Source organism: Aotus nancymaae, unplaced genomic scaffold (assembly GCF_030222135.1).
Source record: "Aotus nancymaae isolate 86718 unplaced genomic scaffold, 86718_ANA_hifiasm-v0.15.2.pri h1tg000014l, whole genome shotgun sequence".
NCBI classification, from domain to species: Eukaryota; Metazoa; Chordata; class Mammalia; order Primates; family Aotidae; genus Aotus; species Aotus nancymaae.
This window is the reverse complement of record NW_026988425.1, coordinates 110,712,562-110,726,828: the sequence shown is the minus strand read 5'-3', so window position 1 is coordinate 110,726,828 and position 14,267 is coordinate 110,712,562. Positions and strand designations below refer to the sequence as shown.

Here is a 14,267-nt window from a genome sequence, read left to right as displayed (position 1 = left end):
TTTTTCGGTGGCTCACGCCTGTAATCCCAGCACTTTGGGAGGTCGAGGTGGGTGGATCACGAGGTCAAGAGATTGAGACCATCGTGGTCAAGATGGTGAAACTCCGTCTCTACTAAAAATACAACAAATTAGCTGGGCATGGTGGCGCGTGCCTGTAATCCCAGCTACTCAGGAGGCTGAGGCAGGAGAATTGCCTGAACCCAGGAGGCGGAGGTTGCGATGAGCCGAGATCGCGCCATTGCACTCCAGCCTGGGTAACAAGAGCGAAACTCCGCCTCAAAAAAAAAAAAAAAAAAAAAAAAAAAAAAAAAAAAAAGAAATCCTGATTTTTGCCTCCGTTCTTGGACGCAGTCTACCAACCCACATGAGCAGTGTGGTCACAGAGAACCAAACCACCAGGTGACCAGATGTCTCGCTTGAGTTGTTCTTTGACAGTGCCCACTTGCAAATCCACAGGGCACCCACTGACTGACACATCACACACGTGACAGGCACACCCAGGTGCACACACGTATACAGACATATCACCTGTGCTTACATGCAGATCATCCACCAAGCACATTGGCACCCTAGTAAAAATAAAGCACAACAGATGTGACTGTCCCAGGCTCTCTGAACAGACCAGAGTCTCAGAGTCCCACCAATATGAGATCATTGGATCAAAACCTGCCTCCACTGCCACCGTTCCTAAGAGCCCCTTTGGGAGATTCCAGGTCATGACTGCCTTCTTCTTAAATTAAAAAAGGGAAAAGAAAAGAGAGAGATCTCTTCCAATGTCTTTATTATTATTATAATATCATAATCTTCGGTTTTCAAAAATATAAATAGGTGCACGGAACCCTGGTGCCTGCACGGTCCCGGGGGCGGGGGGTGGGGAGGGGAGAAGGTTGGGTGGCACCCCCACTGGGAAGGAAGTGCCCCCAGCAGCCCTGCCAAGTTTTCACCTGCTAGGGTGGCAGACCCAGGTGAGAGGACACTGGAAGACGGACCCTTGGAGGGAACCCAAGCCCCATGCGGGGGAAGGTCCCTCTGATGGCTCTCCCCTGCCAGCTCACCCTCGGCAGGAGGCAGGAACCCGCCCCTCTCCCCCAAGGCTTCTCCCTCAGACGATGCAGCCCTCCTGGCTCCTCATCCAATACATTCCGCTGCGGTTCCGAGTTCTTCATGCTCTCAGGCCTTTGCCCTCTTTCCAGCTCCTTCGGAGCCCTCCTCCCTCCTCCCTAGCTCTCCCTGGAGGTGAAATAACCAACGATTGCACTGCTCTTGGATAAAGTCAGGAAACAAAAATAATCTTCTTTATTTAACTTAACCCCTCCCCTTCTCCCCCTGTCCCTGCACTGGTCCCTCGAAAGGCACGATGGGAGATTGAAGAAATGTCTCTAAACTTAGTCCACGAGTTATGATAAGTTTGCTTTGCTTTGGCATTCGGCGGACAAATTAGATGCGGTTTTGGTGATTTGGAGGGGTGAGTGGGTGCATACACAACGTGGGATTTATTTTTTCCTTCTTTAATGGGATTCCTTATATGACAAAAAGCGACAAGAAGAGGACACCATCTGGGTGGGTCCACGTCAGTCTGGCAGGCTCCTGGGCTCAGCGTCCTGGGTGCGTCCTGGAAGCTCCTCTCAGTGTGCCATGCTGGAGCGGCTCCTCCGAGGGTGCCGTGAGCTTCGCTTCTGTAGTCTGCGTTTGTAGGTAGTGGCTAGGGTGAAAGGGAGATGGAAACGTATCAGTGGACCTGGAAAGAAAGTGGGGCAAGCCTAGGCTCTCCCCAGCTTACCTTCTCTCCTTTGCGGAAACCAGGGACTCAGTGAGGCGCCTGAGGCTCTATTAGTTTCCCTGGTTTTGATTTTTCTTGGACTTTCTGGCTTTTTATCCTTCATTCTCTCAGTGAAAGTGAGTCCCCTCCTGGGACAAGTACGTGGCCCTTCTAGGGGCACTGGTCAGTGATTTGTGACTGAGCAATCCCCTGACCTCCCCAACCTTGCTCAACCCTGCAGATGGTGCAGGGTCCCCGGGAGAGGGGACGGGGGGAGGGCTGTGCTGGCAGAAGCTAACCCTGTGCTCAGCGAGGGTGGCAGGGGTGATGCTCACGGTCTGTGCAGGTTATCCGAGGCTCCTCCCAGTGCCCGCTGGGCTGGCACCGGATAGTGGGCACGTGGCGCTGGACAAACCCCTCCGTGCACTGGTACCGCACCAGGGAATTGATCTCATACCGGTCCTTCTTCTGCCCGAAGGTCCTGGCATGCTCCACCGCAGGGGGTTCTCCGCAGGCCACTGAGGGGCAAACACCCTTCATAAAGGGTCTCGTAGGGTCTTCTGGGATGACCTACACTGGCTGTGACCCGAGGCACTGTGAGGGACACAGCCTCTACACCTGACGCTGAGCCCTGGGCATTTTCCTGCAGCGCTAAGAATCTGGAAGCCGCTGGCTCTAACATCTGGGTTCCTCAACAATTTAGAACAGCAGGAAGAGAATACAAAGGGGGTAGTCCTTAAAGGAATGCAGAAAAGATGAAAGGGAGGAAGAGCCAGGCACAGTGGCTCACGCCTGTAATCCCAGCACTTTGGGAGGCCGAGGCGGGCGGATCATGAGGTCAGGAACTGGAGCCCAGCCTGACCAACATGGTGAAACCCTGTCTCTACTAAAAATACAAAAATTAGCTGGGCGTGGTGGCGCGTGCCTGTAATCCCAGCTACTTGGGAGGCTGAGACAGGAGAATCACTTGAATCAGGGAGGTGGAGGTTGCACCACTGCACTCCAGCCTGGCGACAGAGTGAGACTCTGTCTCAAAAAGAAAGAAAGGGAGGAAGAAAGGTTTGACAGACTTGGGCTAATGATGAAAATATCCAGTTCAGGGCAAAATGAGACCCAAAGGAGGCCTGGGGGACACAAGGTCATGAGCAGGGGCAGTGGGGCATATCCTACCAGCACTCAATGTCCACAGGCTGAAAGCCAAGGGATTGAGGCCTGACAACTCTGACTCTGTGACTGATGGCCTTGGGGAATCCCAAAGACAGGGAGGCTCCCCACCCGGGGGCCCTTGTGGGTCACTCTGCTGCTGCTATCCAAGGAAATGTGTGCAGTGTGGCGTGGGGGTCCTGTCCTCTAACTTGTGACCTTCATGTGCTCGCTGTCCCTGCAAATGGTCCCTGGCAGAGAGCTCGCCCTTGCCATTGGCCCTGGAATGCTGGTGCTGGGAGGGATCCCAGGTCAGCTCCAGCCTGCTTTTTGGACAGGTGAGGAGACACCAGCAGCCAGGAGACAAGGAAGTCACCCCAGACCACAGAGCAAGAGCGTTACCTGTAGCTGGAGGTCTTGATCCTATCCTCCCTGGACCCCTCCTAGCTCCAGCTTACCTGTGCCCTTTTTACACGTGAAGGGCAGGTGGTAATTGCATGGAACATCATTCCACTCGCCCTTCTCGTGCCAGATCATCACCACGCAGTCCTCTCCGGCGGCAAAGAAATTGTCAGGCTGGTTGGGGCGCCAGTTCTCAAATTGCTGTGGGTGGGAGTGGGGAAGGAGTAAGGAGGGGGCAGCGCAATGCGGGGTGGCCTGCCCCCACTGTCCTCCCCATGGAGTCTCTTTGTTGCCTCCTTTCTCTTTTAGCCCAACTTCAGGCTCATCTGATAGCAACATAGAGGCTGCTAGGAGTCTGCTCAGGGCTGTTCTAGGGGCAGGGAACCCGGGGTCCTCTAGGGAATCGGTCACACAGCCTGGCTTGGGTCCTTCTCAGGAGCTCAGAACCCCCAAGACTCACAGGCCCTGTTCATGCACTGATGCCTCTCCTCTTATCCAGAAGGGCCGACCAGGGCTGACCACAAAAGGCTGCCTTGCTTGGGTAGGGATGGGGGGCAGAAACGCGGCTCTTAAGCCCTCCCAAAGCTTATGCTTCCAGTCTTGCTTCAGGACAGAGAGAAGCACACCGGCATCTATGTTGCTTTTTGTCTGTCTTCTTGAGTAGACTTGGGTCCAATGTAGGCAAGAAACCTCTCTAAAGCTTCCATATACTCCTAATGGTGGTGGCTTGGCTTTTACTCCTTTGTCTCCTTCCTCGCCCCATCCCTTGCCTCACGCCGTCATTAGCTCCATCTGTCCAGCTCCAGGCTGGGCTCCAGAGGCAGAGATGAAGGGGACACAATCCCTGCCCCCAGGGCTCCCGGTCCCGCAGCTGCTCAGTGAGTGTCTGCATGGGGTTTGAACACCTCTCTCTCCAGGGGTCTTTATCCCACTTCCTCTCCTCTGGGCCGTGAGCTGGGCCTGTAGCAGAACTCACCATGGGGTGTCCATCGGACCAGCGGAAGTCCCCTTCGATGGTCCTGTCGTTCAGGCCGATCCACTGGTAGTCTTGAGCATTGTCTGGGGAAAGGGTGAGGGTGTCAGGCCTCATGCTGGACATCCCGAGGGTGTCTTAGAAACTTGAGCTCATGGAGGCAGAGGGGATGGAGGAAGGAGGGAGGTGGGTGGGCTCCTAGGAGCAAGCCACCTGCTTCTCAGGTCCTCACAAGGGTCTCAGCACAGGCGTGTTTAGAGTGCCCTTTGCACCACCTCTCCAAGCTGGCACAGACAGGTGACAGCCACAGCTTAGTATTGGGCTGACTCTGGCTGGCAGTGGGCTGCCTTGGTTGTAGCCAAATCTGCTGGCCCTAAAGACTACTGTTGTCTCTCGGGGAGCTCAGACTGCAGGAACACTGTCCCCCTCCCCCAGGTCCCTGTCCTGCAGTCTCACTAGGCCCAAGTCTGCTGCCTTCTGAAAGGTGAGGCCTTTTGCCTGCACCGCCACTCTTCTCTCGGGCCTCAGAGGCCCCACTGCACTCACTGTTGACAAAGTCCTGCTCCTCGGGCGTGACAATGCTGCTCAGGTGTGACTGCTGCTCCCGACACCGGCGCTCCGCATCCACCCAGGTCTCGCGGTCCGGAAAGTGGCGGTAACAGTGGCTCTGGTACTTGGTCCAGCCCTCCTCACATACCTCCTGGTCTGCAACACAGGTCAGGGGCTTGAAGGGAGGGGCAGAGGCCACCAGGGGATGGCGAATGCTGCCCGTCTTATGGCATGGGTTCCTGCATTCACCCCACCTTCAATGCTGTGCCCTCAAGGGAAGGGAGAGGCCCAGCTGGGGGAGCTTCCAGTTGGGAACCGGTCTGGCCCCTGGGAGCCTCTGCACATGCTTCCACTCTGGAAAATGCCAGGGGCCCTTTCGTTCCCTGATGCCACGCCCTCCCCCCTCACCCTCTCTAAGGATGCCTGCTCTGGTGGGCCAGTAGATGTCAGCAGGCCAGGTAAAAAGAGGTGGGAAGGGGCCGGGCGCGGTGGCTCAAGCCTGTAATCCCAGCACTTTGGGAGGCCGAGGTGGGTGGATCACGAGGTCAAGAAATCGAGACCATCCTGGTCAACATGGTGAAACTCCGTCTCTACTAATACAACAAATTAGCTGGGCATGGTGGCGTGCGCCTGTAATCCCAGCTACTCAGGAGGCTGAGGCAGGAGAATTGCCTGAACCCAGGAGGCGGAGGTTGCGGTGAGCCGAGATCGCGCCATTGCACTCCAGCCTGGGTAAGAAGAGCGAAACTCCGTCTCAAAAAAAATAAAAAAGAGGTGGGAAGATGGGAGGTCTTGAGATTTAAGGCAAAACTTGGTTCTGAGTCTCTGAGGGGCTTCAGGGAGAGGGGGAGTGGGGAAGAGGAGCTGTGGAAAATGTCTGGGGGCAGTGGGAGCTGGCAGCGCTGGGGCACGGAGCAGAGCTGGCAGCTTCCTTTCTGCAGAACCTCGGGTGGGGACAGAGCAGCAGAAATAAGTCGGCTTAGGGTCCAGAGAAGACTCAGCGCTCTAAGGCCATTGATCAGAGATGGCTTTAGTTGAGCACACTGTGCCTGCCTCTTGGGGGTTCAGATAACCCACTGGGGGTCTGGGATCCAGGGGCCCTGGCTTTTTATTTTATTTTGGGGGTGAATGGGAAGGGGGAGGAGCATCTCTCCTCACAAACCTAAATTTGTAATGGATTCTCAATCTGGAGAAGTGGCTGGCTTGGAGTTCTTGGACAGGTTAGGGGACAGGGAGAGCCACGCTGAGCAGGCTCACTCAGCTTTGAGAGTGCTCATTCTCAGTCTCCTCCCAACTGTGCGTCAGTGACATCATGCTGATAGCTTTAAACTGGCCCTGGTGGAAGCATTTACACCTCAGGATTGGCAGATGCTATGACCAGGGCTCCCTTTTCCCCTGTGAGAGCCGGTTGTTAAACATCTGCCAGCACAGCGTGGGACACAGTGAATTCCAAGCCCCCCTCTCCCTTCTTCCCCTGGGGCCTCCCAGGTGGAGGACCACAAACCCCTCAAGCTACATGGCGGCCTCCCTGATTGGGTGCCACCACAGTCTGGCTGTCCCAGAATGGAAGGACCAGGACCCGAGGGGAAGGAGTCTTAGGCTGAAGGGCCAGTACTTGGTCAAGTGGAGGAGAGACAGTTGGGGACAGTGGAGGGAGAGCAGAGGGGGAGGTCAGCAGCCGGAGGAGAGAGAGCAGAGCTGTAGGAGGCGCTGTGGAAGAGGCCTCTGGTCCCTCTGTTACAAATGCCTTCCCCAGGTGGTGAGGCCGCAGTCTGGAAAGAGGGGAGAGGCCTCGGAGGTAGCTCAGCACTCTGAAGAGCCCAGAGATATCATCTTAGGGTTGACTTGGGGGGTCAGTTTTTGGCCCCTTCGGTGGCTGAGGGCTGCGCTGGGCAGGCAGAGCTGGAGGGTGCAGCTTCTCTGGGAGGTGGGCATGGGAGGGCAGAGCTGTGCAGGCGGAAGTTCTTAGGAAACAGAAACAATTCCAGGGAGGCTGGAAGAGGCAGCAGGACAGAGCCGAGGCAGGAGGCACCGTGGAGTGCAGAGGACTCGGGATTGGAATGGGAGAGGAGATGCAGCCCTGCTTAGCTGGGCGCCCAGGCCCAGGGCTGAGCTGGGTGGCTCTGGCACCATCTCTCTGCTCCATCAGCGTACAGAGCCCTAGGAGGGCCCTGCCTCCTTTCCAGCAGAGCCCACTCTTCCAGTCTGGAAGCAAACAGCTGTTGTCGGCATGGAAGCCCCAGACTCTCCTACCCTGTGGCAAATGTTTTAGCATCCTGGGGAGAAAACCCTTGTAGTCTCTGCTTCCACCCCAGCAAAGACCCCATATACCAATTTCTTGGGGTGTTGGGGTGAGGATGGAGGGTAGGAGGCTGCAAAGGAGTAGTAATGTCCAGGCTTTTTTTTTTTTTTTCCAGAAGCTCCTCTACCAGTCTATAACCTTGGCAGAGCCTCAAAGGAATATGCAACCCAAAACTACCTCCCCACACTGCTTAGGACCAAAGGGAGACTTCCAGGAGTTTCAGCTGCTTTCTGGAAGTTTCTGGGTATCCAACTTGAGAGTTCATTGAAAAGGGTTTTAAGCCCCTGCACACTTCCAGTTCTGTCTGGGCCATTGTGACAAGCATCCAAAGGTCCCATCTCCCCTTTTCTGAGTCGAGAAACTCCCGAGAACCAGGAGGCTGGTGGGGAGGTAGGAAGCACCAAAGGTGAGACAGCCGAGGCTTCAGTCCGGCCCTGGGAGGGTTCCTGGCGCACAGCTCCTTTTGGCAGAACTGGTGGCCCTGCCTAGGTGCAGAAATGGAGAGGTCGGCAAGGCTCAAGACAGGAAACTCAGCTCCTTCCCCTTGTAACAGTTCTGCTCTCTTCGCCTTGCACAAGAGAGGGAGAAAAGAAGCATAGGCTGGCATGGCATTGCCATGGCAGCTGTCACAAGAGTGATGAGAGGAAGGTGACATGCAGCAGTCCTTGCTCATGCATGACTTGAGCATGCTGGTGACACAGGACATCTCGGGCAGACCAACCACGGCTCTCGCCCCAGGACAAGAGAAAGGCAGCTTGGCCAGTGTGGCACAATGGCTCCCAGGGCCATGGAGGATCTGCAAAGGTCCCATGCCCGTGACCACACAGAGAAGATCTGTGGCTGTCATCTGGAATGAAAACCAATGACTCCCACCCCATAGCTTCCTTCCAGACAAGTGCTCCAAATCGGCCCCGTCCTCTTAGTCTGAACCATACACCAACCTCGGTGGTGGCATCAGTAGGTCTGGAAGCCCTGGAGAACGTCGGATCAGCCAGTGCTCCAGAAAAGGGTTTTCAAGGAGAAGAGCAAGAAGAAGAATGGGAATCAGTGTGGCCCCTGAAATGGCTGTCCAGATGGACCTCGGGGGCCCCAGCCAGGGCCTGGAGCCTGTGATTAGGAGGGAAAGGTGAGGGAGGAGTCGGGGGTGGTGCAGTGGTTAGTAACATTAGCTGAAGCCGAGACGGCCGTACCGATCTCACATAGGTCCCCTCCGTAGCTGGGAAGGCATAAGCATGTGAAAGAGTCGATGGCATCCAGGCAGGTGGCTCCATTCAGACAAGGGCTTGGGAGGCACTCATCAATGTCTGCAAGAAACCAAGGGCCACATTAGGACTCCTGCCGGCGACTCCAGCTTCACAAGCCCTGTGGCCTCCTTCTGAGTGGCCAGTCCTGCTGCTCTGCAGAGCCCTGGGAGGGAACTGGCTGGTTTTCCTAAGAACTGTTGCTGCTGCTGCTGCTGCCACCATCTTGGAGTGCTGAAGCAAAGATCCAGACAAGGGTTTTCTTGGGCGTGTGTGATTCTTGATTTGTAAACTTGGAGCATTGGAGCCAGATTCCCCAGTGGGTTGGAGAGAGCTAATATGTCTAAAGCCAAATGCCTTTTGTGACAGAGAGCATAGCATTCTCCCAAGATGCCTCCTCTTTGAATATTTCAAAAAACCATGGATTCTGAACTGAAGAAAACTGAAGTCAAGTTCTTGAAGCTTGGTTAACAGTCTTTCTTCTTCTGGCTTCCTTTGTAGTTATGACCCAGAGAAAGAGGGCAAGGGCAAGGCTGTGTGGGGCTAGAATGAATGACCTCGAAGTGGTCTGAGAGTGTAGATCCAGATGAAAATGGCAGCATGGAATGTTTGCATGAGACCCATCAACTTCTTGGGCTGCAGACCCCTTCTTTGTCTTCGGTAAATCAGATTTTAGAATATTTTATAAAAATGAAGCCTGCATCTTTCTCTTGGGAGAGGGATGGAAACCCTGTCCAACATTTCCCCATATAATCTCCTTTCAGCTTAAGGCCCCAGAAGGTGGCTATCTCCAGGGAGACCCAATTTCTAGAGGGATTCCATCCTGGCCAGTGGGAGACAAGTGTTTGGAGCTACAGAGGTGCTTAGCAAGTGGCCACCCAACAGCACTGGCACAAGCCTGGGATATAGATCCCCATCCTCTGCCTCTTTTCAGATAGGCTCTTCTTCCCTTCTGTTCTTCTGGTCCTGAGATATCCTTTCTGATCACACTTCTTTGTGGTACTTGAATTGGCAAGTCATGGGCCATTGCCTCAAATTTTCATGAATTAGCCAAGGTGAGAACTGAATCTCCCCATCTGGTTTTTCTGCATCTTGCTGAGAGACCAGAAGTCCTGGGGGATCTCTTCTGCTTTCTTTGTATTTGTACTTCAAACGTTTCTGCTGTTTTTTTCTCCTCACTTGATTTCTTTGCCTGGGAACATGAAAAATGGATTATGAAGCTTCTCTTGCTAGGAGATCAGTAAAATTCTGCGGTGAGTGGGTTCCACTGGCTATGGGGCACCATGACATGTGGTTTGAAGATACTAAGCCTCAGTATGTGCAGGCGTGTCCACACAACCCTCCAGATCCAACGATGTGTCCGCAAGTAGGCTCTGCAGGGCAGCAAAGCCCTGTGGTGGGAATAGGATCTCAGAGTCCTACACATGTGCCAGGACTTAGTTCTTGCCTCCTGTAAGAGCAGACCCGACCTTAAAGCCAACCCTCTGATGAGATGGTAAAGGCATTTTCCTCTGAGTCCTTACGCCAGTGCATAGGGTGCATAGCAGACATCTTCTAGGCCACAGCTGGATTTGTGCAACAGGTGGCCTGAAAATCCTCAGCTTTCAGGCATCTTGCTCACCCTGTGAGGCACCTGCTCTCCAGTTGTCGGGCAACGACGTTCTTTAACTTCATCTCAGGGAGCGCACGCCATGGACTAAAACCAACAGTTCCAATTTGGAACTGTTCCAAGCAAACCCAAAATGCATGGAGAAACAGACTGAAATCCCATCATGCACTTGGACTGACTCCCAGCATGCCCCAGGATTCCCAGCAGCAGCAGTAGCAGCAATAGGTCAGGCCAGTCGGCGGGGCGGAAGCTGGGGGCAGCTCTCCTGCACGTTCTCTTTTGTCCATTAGCATCATTATGGGAGACGGGAAGCACTGGGCAAGGGGAATTAAGCAAATGTAGGTGCTAAAGCAGTTGTACAGAGCAGGGAACAGGAGTGGCCTCTGGGGAGAAGAGCTAAACATCAACCCTGGGGCCTCTGGCTGCCCATGCGAGAAAGGGCGGGAAAGGAAAGAGGCCCCAGTGGAGGTCAGGCCGGGGGGCATCCAGTTGTCCCAGAGACTGATCTCACAAAACCTGCTCCCAGGCTGCCACAGCGGGAGTTGGGGTAGTGTTGCTTTCTTTCTGTGTTTGGCCAGGGCATGAAATCTGAGAAGGCTGTGGGGACTGAAGGAACCAATTCCAGGGCTTGGAAGCTTTTTTTTCAGGGCCCTGAATTTACAGATCAGGAGGGAAAGAAGGGCCACAATCCTGAAAACCAGAAAACCTGTGGTTGCCGTCGGGGCTGTTTGGAGAGGCTGAGTCAGCATCTTCAGCAGTGGGCAGAAGGCCAGGTGTCCGTGTGGGGCTTTCTTATTAGCTCTTTTGGCCTATGGTGACTCATCTCCTCTTGCTCTGGCTGGAAGAGCCATTCTGGCCCTGCATGGCCCACCTCTTTCTGAGAAGGGCAATTAGGACAATTCATGGCTTCTGGAACTGATAGAGGAGTTGGGCTGGGCCCTGCTGTGAATGCAAGAGTGAGGGATCCGGATAAGGAGCTTGCCAATGAAGGGAGGGAAGGGCTTTGGGCAATGGGCAGGCTTCATAGAGAAAGAGAGGAAAGGGAGGAAACCAATAACTGTCAAGACCCTCCTGTGAGCCAAGTGCTGACTCACACACACGTTATCCTTCCAATGGCCAGGTGGCAAGACATCACTACGCCATTTATAGCTGAGAAAACACGTGAATTCTTTAACATGTTTGAAATGTAGAAAAGAAACAGTAAAAGAAAGAAAGAGAGAACAAAAAGAAAATAAGTGAATTGGATTGCCCAACCTGGGTGTTGGGGAGACAGAATGGAAGAGATGGAGGAGTCAGGAAATGAGACTGGAAGTTGGGCCTCTGCCCCACGTGGAGGGGGAGAGACACTGGAGTCCTGGACTCCCAGCACCTCCTCACTATTGCTGCTACAGCCACCCAGGCCTCACCCATCATCACTGAGCAGAGACTCTGGGGAGCATCAGGACTCTCAGGGTCCTCTTCCTACTACTATAACCAAAAGGGCTGGTTTGTTCCTGAACAAGGCCCTTCAGCAATATCTCTAACTTGGGAGGGAAAATAACTGCGAGCCCCTGGTAAAGGCTAGGGGAGTAGAGATACTTGCAAATCATCACGTGGTTGTCTGAATTGGAGACCTCAGGCCTCTTCCTTGAATAGATCTTGTCCAACTTTTGCCTAGGTCAGAGCCCAGGACCTCCAAGTGAATGACAGCTTATTTGCTTATAAAAAAATGCTGAATGAAGAGGTATGCAGGTGCTTTTACTCAAATGATACTTGATTAAAAGGGTTGCCACTCATAAAGACTACAATATGAATAGAACTCCTCAAGTTGTCCGGTGCTCACTTGTGCAGCTGTATGTGGTGATGCTGGACATAACTTTCCTGGGCAAGGATTGGGGAAACCTCTTAAGAAATACAGAGAAAATTTCTCAACTCAGTGGATGCTGTGCATGCTGCAAAGACCTGGGATCAAACAAGATGAACAGACCTGAGCAGATACACTGACTTTCTGGTTCAGCCTGTTACACAAATGAGAGAAGGATTATAAAAAGCGTATTTACCAGCCCTAATTTGCTTTTAAGATAAAATAATTGAATTAAAAAGTATGTTGTCATTATTTGTACCATTTCAAATCTTTTGTATTTTAAAGGTTGATCTTGAATGTAACTTTAATATCTTGCTGCTGCTTCTTTTTTTTTTTTTGAGATAGGGTCTCATTCTGTCACCCAGGCTGGAGTACAGTGGCACAACCATAGCTCACTACAGTCTTGACTTCCTGGGTTCAAGTGAACCTCCCACCTTAGCTTCCCAAGTAGCTGGGTCTACAAGCATTCGCCACCATGGCCAGCTAATTTTTTTTAAAAAATTTGGTAGCGATGGATCCCACTGTGTTGCCCAGCCTGGTCTTGAACTCCTGGGCTCAAGTGATCCTCCTGCCTCGGCCTCCCAAAGTTCTGGAATTACAGGTGTGCACCAAAATATTCTGTTTCTTAAATCAATTAGTTGCCTGTTAAAATCTACCCGGAAACTTTTTGGTTAAATCAAGAAGGTATACTTCGTATTTTCACTTGCAACCCTGCATTTTCATTTGCTTTGAAAACATTTCTTTCCCAGGGATAGAGGTTTCCCTGACATTCAAACATCTCTCCTAGAGAAAGAGAGAGTGTAAGGTCATAGATCAGAGCTTCGAACCCATAAAGTGAAAAACAGCAGTAAGATAGGAAGGAGACTGATTGAGTTTAAGGTCATGCCTGCCTAACAGAGGAGATAAGAGAAGTCCACATAGCACCAGTGATGACTGGAAATTGGATGTGAGATCTGATTAGAATGGTATTTTTCAACCTTGGCTGGCACATTAGAATTACTGGAATAGTTTTTAAAATATTCTTATTTAAAGATTTTTTAAAAAATACCAGTGCTGAAGTTCTTCTTTAGACCAACTGGATCAGACTCAGAGTGGGGCCCAGGCATGATGCTTTTTGAAAGCACCCCAGGTGATTCTAAGCTGCAGCAAGGATAGAAACCTCAGAGTCTGAAGCCTAATTCCCGTGGGTGCTATCAGTAATGGCAGTGGGCAAAGACGCTGCTGCTTTTGAAGTGGGTCAGTACAGGATCACAGAAAGGCTGTCCCTACAGGAGAATGGTTAGCTCCCACTGTCACCTGCTTTTAATTGCTAAAGAATCTGAGTATTCATTAAACATATCTTGACTTTTTTTTTTTTTTTAACAGCGATGGGGTTTCACTATGTTGCCCAGGCTGGTCTTGAACTCCTGAGCTCAAGTGATCCGCCCACTTCAGCCTTTCAAAGTGCTGAGATTACAGGTGTGAGCCATGACATTCAATGTAGATCTTAATTTTGAAGTAAGTTAACTGATTGATAAGTTATCGATAACTTATAATAACTTATCAAGAACTTATTTACGGAAGACTGACTACACAAGATGACAGTAATTGTCATTTTTTTTTAAATGACTAAATACAGCTTCTGACCCCCTTTACCAGGTGGAAGTTTTCCCTGAGGATTCAAATATTACTGTGGGAATCATGCTGCATTTTGCTCCCTATGGCCCTTGAGAATACTGATCCATGGTCTTTTTAACAACATGTGGTTCCTGGTTCTGGTGCAAGACAATGGTGGGTCAGCCCTGGAGACCAGCCGCTATCTGCAGTCTTTCTGGAAGCACTTGAACCTCGAGCTAAATTGAACAGGAGTGACCTGGGACTCCAGGGTACAATCATGGGAAAAGAGACCCAGGTTTTGTGCTGGGCTAATCCCTATCACTCACTCACTCTTTGGAGATGCTAAAACTTCTCTCAGCCAGTAGAGTGAGAGATGGGGAAAGTGAAGCAATTTTTATTAAATGTCTCTTCTGACCAGATGCTGTACATGGGTGATCTCAACCCTCTCAGCAGTGGTTCTCAGCCCTAGCTGCACATGGGAGTCACCTGGGAGTTTACAAAACCCCAATGCCAAGGCCACAGAACCACTTCAATCACCATCTGTGGGTGTAGATCTCAGGCATCGTAATTTTTCAAAGCTGAGAACCATGACCACTGATCCCTGTTTATAAATGAGGGAAATGAAGGATGGGCTGTAAGTCTTGAATCTGACCACCCTGGCTTCCTCGGCTCCTCTCCACTCTGGCTCCCCGGCAGTCCAGCTTCAGTTTTTTGAGACCAGCAACTGGTTGTTATGTTCAAGAGGGAGTTTCTTATTTAGCCGAGTGTGTCAAACAAGTGAATTAAGACCTTTATTCTTGATTAGATCCACTTACTCAGAGTTAGGCAAATTACTTAACTCCTCTGTGTT

At 51.9% G+C, this 14,267-nt stretch overlaps 1 protein-coding gene across 2 annotated transcripts in view; it reads right to left on the bottom strand.

Moving 5' to 3' along the window:
• Positions 1–1,268: 1,268 nt before the first annotated feature.
• ACAN (aggrecan) overlaps positions 1,269–14,267 on the bottom strand; it is a 70,384-nt gene continuing 57,385 nt past the window's right edge. Inside the window, exons 14-19 of one of the 2 annotated variants that reach the window (XM_064376235.1) lie at positions 8,319–8,432; positions 4,824–4,982; positions 4,281–4,363; positions 3,361–3,505; positions 2,095–2,277; positions 1,269–1,702 (exon numbers count right to left, since the gene is read on the bottom strand). In XM_064376235.1, coding sequence (XP_064232305.1) covers positions 1,626–1,702; positions 2,095–2,277; positions 3,361–3,505; positions 4,281–4,363; positions 4,824–4,982; positions 8,319–8,432 — 761 coding nt within the window. In that variant the 3' untranslated portion in view covers positions 1,269–1,625. The remainder of the gene's footprint in view (positions 1,703–2,094; positions 2,278–3,360; positions 3,506–4,280; positions 4,364–4,823; positions 4,983–8,318; positions 8,433–14,267) is intronic. The other variant, XM_064376236.1, reaches the window with a different exon arrangement.